At 42.8% G+C, this 10,482-nt stretch overlaps 1 protein-coding gene across 1 annotated transcript in view; it reads right to left on the bottom strand.

Annotated features, from left to right (window-relative positions):
- Window positions 1-1,728: 1,728 nt before the first annotated feature.
- The window catches only part of snrka (SNF related kinase a), a 40,256-nt gene continuing 31,502 nt past the window's right edge, over window positions 1,729-10,482 (bottom strand). The window contains exon 5 of the mRNA XM_088928579.1: window positions 1,729-6,217. Coding sequence (XP_088784705.1) covers window positions 4,840-6,217 — 1,378 coding nt within the window. The 3' untranslated portion in view covers window positions 1,729-4,839. The remainder of the gene's footprint in view (window positions 6,218-10,482) is intronic.

The following is a 10,482-nucleotide window of genomic DNA, read 5'->3' as shown; positions in this document are numbered from 1 at the left end:
TGGAGAGACGACAGAAACCCACAAGATGGCATCTGCAACCGGCAACCTGGCATACAGCACTACAGTACTACCTGTACTGCTTCCAGCTGCTGCTACACTGCTGGCTCCGTCGATCATCCCTGGCGACGGCCAAGGTTCACAAGTGTGCGGATTCTACCCATCACGTCCAACAGCACGTCAGTGCACCTGCTGCAAAAATTCACTTGTAGTTAGAAGAGATGATTCTTTTGGCACTTAGTATATTTAGGCTATATACCATGCAGGAAAAAAAGGGCATCGTTAATTGTCTAAAAAATACAATTTTAATATATTTTGGCTTTTGAAAATGCATGGCATTGTTACATAATATACAATACGGAGACTTTTATATTAATGGAGATAGTTTGGGATCATTTTAGTGTTGAAATGAATAAATACTATTATAGTTATCATTCATTTAATTTATACTTACAGCACAGTTGGCAAATCAACTCAGAAACATGCCAAACCACAGAATTTCATAAAATGAGTAACAGACAGTATATTGTGTTTAAATCCTGTGTATAATAGCTGTAATGACTTGTCTGACTTCAGAACTTGTTTTAATAAGGTCTAGCAGTTCAGGTTATCATATCCAGTAAAGGAAAATCTTAAGGCTTTGCAAAGGAGAGGGTTGTAAACAACTTCCTCCACAGAGCAGAAATTCACAGACCACAAAAATACTTTTCCTACAACACCGCTAAGCCCTTTTATTAAGTCACTTAAAACCAGAAACTGCACTTGCTTTATTCAAATAACGTTCCCACCTACTGATGCACTTATTCCACACGCTTTATGGTACAATTTTTTTGAGTTTAAGTTTTTTCCACACAGAAAAAAAAATTTTGGTTTGTGTGCAGGTACACTGCATACATTAAACCCCCAAACTCTGAGTTGCGATAGTAATAGTTATGGAAGTTATGGATGCTTCTTGGGAATTTGACGTAAACTCCAGTAAAGATATCTTACAGACCAGCTGTGAGAATCAGGGAGTGGGGAAAGGCTGCACAGAGCCGAAGATCAAGGTCACATTCTGCTGAGAACTGTTTGCATGTATATTTGTACATTAAATGAAAACGGGTTTTAGAACCTTTAAGTCTTTAGCCAGATGTTAATAAACTGTTAACGTTAACTGGAGAAAGAAATGTCGGTAGGACGAGGGAGGCACATGAAAAGCTCTGACATGGCTCAAAAACTGACAGTGAAACCAGCACCTGCACAAACTCATTCTCTCAGATACCCTTCATTCAGACAGACCTGCTGTGCAAGAGCACTCGCATAACAGGAAGTGGAAAAAAACAGGCACAGCTAACAAAGGCTTTTTTCACAACTTTTAATTTTGGACATTACCATAGCTATATGTAACTTTGACGACAGGTATAGGTACAGAATAAAACATTATTCTGTTGATTTTTTTTTTAAGCCAGTACATTGTTTGGTCCAATAACATCTTTTAAAGTAGTGGTTGTTCTCTCCCTTACTGTACCTATATTGATAATGTAAAACATACAACACATGCACAGTCATTCACCTGTTAACATCTGAGTAAGACAGTCAGACAGACCAACATCATTTTTGTACACTCTTAACTAATAAGGCTATATTACAGCTATGCACCAAATGGTCAACACTGCTGTCCTAAATGTAAAGCACCATATTTACATCTGTATTTACAGAACTTTGTTTTTGAAAACAAAAATACACAAGGAGTTTTTGTTTTTTGTTAAAGGTGCCAGTCTAAGGCTGTACATGTTGAAATATAAAACAAAAAATATATATTTACAAGTAGCTGCAACATATAGCTTATTGCCAATGCCCTTTAAATGTTTACTCCCAATTTTTAAATTGACAGTTAATGAAAGCTGAGTCACCCATCCTGTTTGCCTTGCTGAAGACAAGTTTTTCCATGAAAAAGCTGTTTGATTACAAAATGATCCTTTACACCAAACTCTCAAATTTGTTGTCTAGTTTGCCATTGAAGCATGTTGTAGTTAACGAGACCAATTGAATGACGTTGAAACGATACTACAACGATTAACTCACTTCAGTACAAAACAGGTGGCATCCTACACTACTCAAGAGTCCAACCAAACAGAGCATTACACAGCAGTCCTCACAAAACAAAGTACGGAGGTTGGAAATTATTCTTGAAAAGTTATCTACATACCGACACACCTAAAAACTATTTCAGAAATACTGTATTATAAAACCCAAGTACAAAGACAAAAAAAGGTGCAACTGACTTGAACTTGAATTAAAAGGCCACAGGGGGGGGTTGGGGGGGGTTAAAACTTTAATGCAACAGAGACAAAAAACAAATATTCCAATGTTCTAAGAGCACACTTTGAATATAGCGGCTACAAACTGCACACAGGGTACAGTCAAGTCTGTTTGGTTTTGAGTGCGTATCAAGAAGGATCCTGGAGAAGCACGGCCCACCTCTTGAAACAGGTGTGCTCCACCGTCACACTCCATCCGTCTCGGACCCGGGACTGGACACGTCCGGGAGCCAGCGGCGCCGTGAAGAGAACGCGGACGAACACATTGCAGCTCGGCAGCGGAACGAGTAATATTTTTTCCCCTCAACGAGGGTGAAGTGCTCGCTCTGAGAAACTCCCATGGTGTTCCTGAGATAAATGAATAAGTTCTAATAGCGCCATACCCAGCCTACGCTCACCAAGAGCAATTAACCCCTCTCCTTCGATTTACACAAGTGCTTTGGGAGATTTATCATCACTGACCTCGTTCTTGCCTTAAAATGTGCTCAGGCTTCGTCCCCGTCCTTAACCAGACTTGTTCCCAAGAACTCTGGAGTACCCCCACCCACTGCGGAGCAGGTCAGGTTCAGGTAACGGTGCAGTGAAGGTGACAGTATTTACAACAGTCACTACGCCAGTGCGGAGGTTAGCTAGGATCACTGAGTAGACACCGGCAGACCAAAGGCCTCTCCCAGCCTCCTCTCCTCCAGCAGAGGGCTCTCTCAGAGACAACAGCCAAAAATCTGTCTGGACACAATGTGGAGCAGTGTCTCATGGGATTAATATTTCACGTATAGTTTGAATAAAATTGTATTATTTAATTTAAATCTGACATTTAAAAAATAAATAAAAGTATAGACCCGTACAGTTATACTGGAGCTACTAGTTTTGTGTGACACATTCCTTTAGAAACACAAGAAATACCACCACTGAACTGCAGCCCTGAGCAGTGTGCATGAAGAACAGTCTCACCAGGGTACAGAATTCACAGTGGCTGAAAGAACACTTGCCTTTTAAAGACAGAACAGAAGAAAAAATAGATCAACTTTGTTTTTATGCTTCATTCATATTTGTAAGACTAAAAGACAAATTAAATATTCCAAAATAGATTACATCCTTCTCATTAGCTGTTGTCTCTTACAAGTCAGTGGCACTTTACATACAGTGAATGGGTTAGAGCCATGAGTACAGAGCAGACTAGCCTGTTCAATAGGCTATAATTACACTATGCATGTCTGTACTGCATTCTAATTAGAAAATCAGTAGCTCCTAGCTCTGGCTACTACCTTAAGATTTAAAACAGTGCAATGTTCAGACCATTAGGGTCTACAATTCTTAGAATGACTGACTTTTAAAGCAAAAGAAAATACAAATCTGCCCTACTTAAAAAACAAACCTCACTGCTAAAGTTTCTTACCGATGGGGAAAAAAAACAAATGAACCTGCCTTTGTATTTCTGAGAAATCATATGGACACCTTCCACTATGCACGTCTTCTCATGTGCAGGTTTTGACTCGGCTCTCCCATATGAACTATTGGCTCCAACATGTCAGTAATAATGCTGCTCCATAAAACAAAAAGCAGATGTTGGTACAGAAGGCGTGAACTAAACAAGAAGTAACTACCTCTTAGTAGGCTTGGTGTACTGTATCAAGATTTAACACCTTTACATTTAATCAGTGCAATAAGGAGAACAATTTTGTTTTCCTTTGGGGAGGGATGACATGAGGAGCTTTATCTGCAGTAAGATTTAAAGCAAGATTGTCTGCCTGCAATTTCTTTCAAGTAACAGCACTTTTTCAAACTTTAGTCTCATCCTCCACAGTAAAACGCAGAATTTCAAAAAACGCATAAATTTTTCAAAGTAATGTTTTATACATACATTGGTCATTTGTGACAAAAAAAGTTAATTTAAGACTAAACAGTGTGGGGCTCAATTCCAAGATTAAGAGGACTTTCAGTGCATTTGTCTGCCTGGGAATATGGGAGGCCCTTCTACAGGCCCTGTCCAAGGTCACTCTTTTATTGCTTTGGCTCTCCATCATAAAACACTCCTATCAAATACATTCCACAGCTACTGAATAGCAATACCAGGGCTCCATCAGATCATCATTGTTGTAAGCCTAAGTGCTCATCAAGAAGAAAACAAGCGCCTCTCCCGCCTTCCTGGTTCTGGACTTGTTTGGTCTTTTGTTTCGGTTTTTTTCAGAATTCAAGTCCAAACCCAGTTTACATCCTTTCCGATGTTCTGCGCAGTTATAGAGGGACAAACGTAAAACTAGAAATAAAAAGCAGAAAAAAGGGGGCAGGAGAGGTCTTATGCTTAAAAGAGGTGGGGTAAGCTAAAAAGAGCTAGCAGCATGCACCTCTTCATGCATTGTCAATCTACAGAGGAAACTTAAAATCCGCAATAGATAAGTCAAAAGCGTCTAGAAAATATTAAGACAAAAGAAAAAAAGGATATATACACAGAAAACAGGTATATACAAAGGTTATTCACAGCTACTGGAAGAATGGTGTGGTCAAGTAAGAGGATGCTACAGCTGGGACAGGGCAGCAACCATCAAATGACCTGACAGCAGCTGGTCTGGCTGGAGGTGCAGAGCAGCCCGTCCTTGGGGTTCCGCTGAATATTCACAGAGATGGTCTTTTCACAGAGAGGTAGCTGCAGGACATTGTTCTTCCAGTTCATGTTGTTCTCCTTGGCCAGGTCCAGCTCGTTGAAGGTGGCCGCCTGGTCAGCGTAAGACCTGGGCCCCCCCAGGCCAGAGCCCAGCACCAGGCCCCCGGGCAGCGAGGCCCTGTCCAGGCTGCCGTTCGAGCCGATGCACATCTTCCAGGCGGACTTCTCCTGCACCTTGACGCTGGAGAAGCTCAGGTTGTTCTGGGGGTCGATGATGTACTTGCCGCCCCCGCCGCCGCCGCCGAGGTGGAACTGGGAGCTGAGGCAGAGGCTCATGAGCTTCAGGCTCTCCACCAGCTCGCCGGCAGTCTTGGCGGACGGGGAGGAGTGCGCGCAGCTGCGGGAGGAGCCCGAGGTGTTGTTGGTGCTGCCGCTGGAGCAACTGGAAGGGCTGCCTTCTCCTTTGTTGCCGCCCCCTCCGCCCCCTCCGCTGCCTCCCCCGCCCCCTCCTCCCCCCCCGCCGGGGGGGCTGCCCCTGTCCGGCCCAGGATTGCCCTCTCCTGGGGGCCTGCTCTGCCCACTTCCGCCGCTGCCACCTCCGTTCCCGCCCGGGTTGCCCGGGGGCCCCTCGCTGCTGTCCCTGCGGTTCCAGGAGTAGGCGAAGCCCGTGTCCGTGTCCAGGCGGCGGCGGTGGCTCTCCGAGTCGTCGTCGCTGGTCTCGGAGCTGCTGCAGCTGGAGCCGCGGCCCTGGCTCTTCCTGCGGTGGTAGCGCTTGTGCACGGTGCCCGGCGAGGCGATGTTCATCTTCAGGCGGCTCAGCTTGGGGGGCAGGCTCTCGCCCATGTCGAAGTCGTCGTCCGACTCGCCCTCCTCCTCGAAGATCTGGTTGAGCACGGGGGCGCTCTTGCGCGACGTGAGCCGGTTGGTGATGGAGGGCTTGCGCCGCAGCACAACCTGCGTGGGGGGGGCCGCGGCTCTCTGCTCTTCCTCCTCCTCCTCCTCATCCTCCTCCACTCTGAACAGACAGGTGCGGCTCTTGCTGGCGGCGGCGGCCCCGGCGCCTGGTTTCAGAGAGCCGGTGGCCGTGATGGAAGGAGACAGCAGCGAGGAGCAGCTGGGGGAGGCCAGCGACAGCAGGGAGGGATCGGTCAGCTCCTCCCGTCTCCCCAGGTCCATCAGCCCTTTGCTCCGATGGCCGTTGAGCAGGTTCTCCGCACTGCGGGCCGGAGACTGAGGCCCACCAGCGTGGGAGATGGAGGAGGCTGCCAGGCTGTCCTCAATGTCCTGGTGCATGTCGATCTTCGTGGGCCACGACTGCCTGCAGAAGCACACAAACAAGGCAGCCGGAGTCATTTAAGGGCAACATACACCAAGTGGTTTGCCCCGCTACAAGAGCCAGCAGACGTTTGATTTCCCGATGACGACTTTTTCCCCCTGATTTAATCCAGCTTACACTTTAAAGGGCCATGCACAGTAAAACCTCGAGATTCACAAGTTCAGTATTCAAGAGTTCGCCCATTCTCGCAAACGGGTTAGGGACCGCACTTTGCACCTCCGTGAGCCAAACTCGACTATCCACAGGTGGCGGAGGAGCAGAGCGAGTGTGGGCGCCCACTTGAGCGGCTCAAACACGCAGAGCTGCGTCTCCCGACCTGCATCGGCCTCAGTAGTAAAGGCGGATCTTGGCTAACAGAGCTAGCGTCTGTGTTGCAGTCCAACATGGGTTTTGCAGTAATCAGTTTCCCTCAGGAAAGCAATAGATGTGTGTTGTGTGTAGACCTGTTATCAGAGTAATACCTGTGTGCAAGTCAGTGTTGTGTAGTGAAATGAATGTTAAATTTTAAAAACACGTGGTCACATTTCAAAGTCTCCATTCTGGCGTGTCTCGCGGAAAAGGATAAGTTGTCAGAAAGAGAATTAGACAAATCGCAGGAGCAGGAGTGAAGTGGTTAAGTGGGAAGGGAGTGACAACACCATTTGCTTTCTTGCCAGGTATGACCGTGCTGTAATAAACTATTTGTTTATAATAGTAATAAAAACAAAATAAAAGCAAAGAAAATATGTTCTACTAAGAATGGAGAAAAAACAAACTAATACAGGGTAAGCTATAATACCATAACAGTGGTCTAATGTATTTTCATTTAAAATGCTACGATAATAAATTGTTTAATTTTTTTATATATTTGTAAATGTTTTGCGAGCTACGAAACCATGCCGTTTTTCCCCCATAAGATAATTATACCTATCCTCACAAATACCAAGGTTTTACTGTACACTGTTACACAACCAGGACTGCGGAGTGATTAAACTGCTACATTAGAAAGCCTACGCAGGAAATTCTGTACTTTAATGAGAAACGTCTACAGCCGCAGAGAAGAGCAAACAACACATTGAGCTCAGTACCATTTTATTTAAAAGCAGGAAAAGCCTGAACTATGATTGGCATTTGAAATAACCTACCCAAAACATTACTAGACCTTGACTAATTTAAAAAAATCTCATTACCAATTTCTAATTTCGTGAGCATATTAGTGAGAAATGAACTCATTCAGATTACTTGAGAAGGACTACAACCAAACGTGACAATAGACTGTTAGGAAGTGATGTGTTGTTTCTGAACAGAGACCAATGTAAAAGGACAAATTCTGACGGCATTATTAAACAAAAGTGGGTCATCTATATAGAGTCCATGAAATTACTCTGAAATACTAACCGGTTTTATTCATTCTAAACATTTCAGAATTATGAGAGCTTGTGATACGCCTGTAGAAAACTAGAGCTCGCATCACCATTTTGCATTACAGTATCTTCTGAATACAGAATGACAGAGGTGTGCAACATTTGAGATGGATTTGAGCTATGGTTTTGCATTGTGAGCATGCACTCATAGAGGATAATCTTCAGGTTTTGTCAAACTACAACAATATATAGCTCAGTATAAAGACAGAGGGAACTGTTATGGGAATATTAGCAAGAATTTCACTGTCACTAAGGAATTCAGAGTCCTATCATCCACCATCGCTACACCAGAACAACACTGCCAAATGACACCAAAGACTGACATAGATCAAGTCAACAATGCATCAGAACCCAGTAATAGGGTTCTCAGATCTAGACCTACCCACGTAAACGTCTACAACACTATAGCTACATTTGCAAACAAGAAAAAAGGCTGTCTTAGAAGAACAACATACACAATAATAGATAGAGAAACCCTATAGTGGCAACACTGACTCAATGACATCAGGCTGCACAATAGCCATCAAATCATTTAACAACATGGACTACTGGCATACTGGCAAAGATCTGTGCTTTTGGATGAAGCTAGTGCCAAATCAGAAAAACTTTGGAGTTTTAATATATAAATGTTGCTCTGGTAATTTTAAAATGCACACTTACTATATAGCACTTAATGCATTGTGCATGAATGTCACATCACAGTCTAGACTGGCAGCACGTAATGATAACTGGGGAAAAAAAATCTGCCTTGTTTATCAAAATTTGATTTGTAGTAGAAACTACTCCGGAACAGCTATGAATAGAACAAAACACAGAACAGTTGTTGGTGCGGTATCATGGAAATAAATAAATCAGGAGATTCTCATTCATTCAGCTCTGCACAAGCAGCCTGAAACATAATGGCACAGCTGACTGAATTAATCTGCCACTTCTATCATAGCCATCCATTTTCTCTTTCCAGGACAATAGCTGTCACATTGTCAGCTTTGTGCTGCTCCTATCCAAATTAATTCAGTCAGACTTTACAGCTTAGCAGCTTGCGCATTTTGAACAAAACACCCATAAAAGCGTGACAAAATCTCTTTTCTACACATATCCTGTCAAATCCCTAAAAGATCCACTTCTGGGGCCCACAAATACATGAATTAAAGATAAATTACACTGAGAACAAAACATTGGTAAGAGCAGAATCACTGTCTACTATTTATTAAAAGAAAGCTTTTAGTATAACACATTAAGGGAAACCTGTAGTGTTACAATACTCTCAGTGCTGGCCAGTTTTTTGCCTTTAAGAGCCTCAGTATGATGGATATAGGTTTTAAGCCAATATGCCCATCTATAAATATAACCCCAGAAGCTCCAATGCTTCCACATAGTGTCCAGCATGTATTTTGGAAGGTTGACTGTTTAAATTCCTATGCCAGTGTCTTGGAAATATTAATAAATCAGTTAATTCAACTAGGGTGCCAAGGTAGCCTCTGACAAACCCACAGAAGTAAATAGTAAATGTCCTATAAACTTGAGAGAATAAGTTCCTCAGCTCGATTCTAAAGGCTTCTGGAGCACTGCCACAATGTAGATAAGTGCAATTCTGTTAACCTGTAGGTCAGCAGTTGCTGTACCTTGTCTTTGGGCCAAACGGACCTCCAGAAATGACTGTGTTCAGGAAGCTTCCTTCTGCTTCAAGTCTACCCTTAGAATGAACAGTTTTAGAAAAACTACATTTTCAGAAGATCTACAGTATCTTCTCAGATAGTCAGTTCAGAACATGCAGACTGGTGTCTGACAGCTAACATTTTTGAGAAACTTCAATCTCCATGACTATAACACATGCAGCATTGTAACAATTCCAGGTTCAATGGGTGTTTAGGTTTGGGCAATGCAATGAGCACCCAACACTTAACTTTCGATTTTTGTTCTATTAACATAAAAATACAAATGGTTCTGAAAAGGTCATTCTTTTTATTGCAGTTGTCTGTTCGTTAGCTTCCTCACTGTAAAAATATGGGTTCAGGGCTAAATTGTTAAAATTACACTTATCTGAATCTTATCATGATTGGTATAAACCGGATAATCAACCTGCCCTGCTTGACCAAGAAATTTAATTTAGTAGAAAGTTAAAAATTGGGGCTAACAGAAACATTGTGTTAAGGTCCGTTTCAGCACCTAATGATCATGTAACACCGGCTACATGGTCCACTACACGACTGCTGGCTCCTACGTCAAATGCTGTTTTGAAATCCTGTGAATCCTAAGGAATCTAGTTCAGAGTTATGCGAATTCAATCAGCAACGAGCTCTCCAAGTACCTATGTACTTCCAAACAGAAATGCACTCTCTTGCTCAGTCAGTTGTGAAAGTGCTTGAGCACACAGCAAAACAACTGAAAACACAAAGTCCCTGATCTGCAAGTCTATTCCCAAAATAAACCAACCAAGAAGCTTATGATATTTCAGAGTATTGCATCTCGAACCTTTTATAGCAAAGGCTAAATGTCAGTTCTTCCACTGCCATTTCTTTTTAAAGTTAGTGTTAAAACAATCCATTCTGCTGCTCTGCCAGTTTCCCTAACAGTCTGAGAATCCCGGTGGACTCTGCAAAATGACACCGTGCGAACACAGTATTCCTTCATGAATCAATTTTGCTTTTTGTTCCTTTCATGAAAGTCACATCTATTGGACACTCAAGTAAAGTGCAAAGTTGGGACTTTGTGTAACAATAAAACAAAAACTTTGGACCAACTCATTCATTTGAAGAAATTAAATGACAGTAGAAATAACATGCCTTAATAAATTAATAACACCATGATTATGTCTTGATGTGTGACATTTGTGCTCATTACACA

The sequence above is a fragment of the Atractosteus spatula genome, chromosome 12 (assembly GCF_055471065.1).
Source record: "Atractosteus spatula isolate fAtrSpa1 chromosome 12, fAtrSpa1.hap1, whole genome shotgun sequence".
Lineage (NCBI taxonomy): Eukaryota > Metazoa > Chordata > Actinopteri > Semionotiformes > Lepisosteidae > Atractosteus > Atractosteus spatula.
The sequence above is the reverse complement of the archived record's forward strand: the minus strand, read 5'-3'. Positions and strand labels throughout refer to the sequence as shown.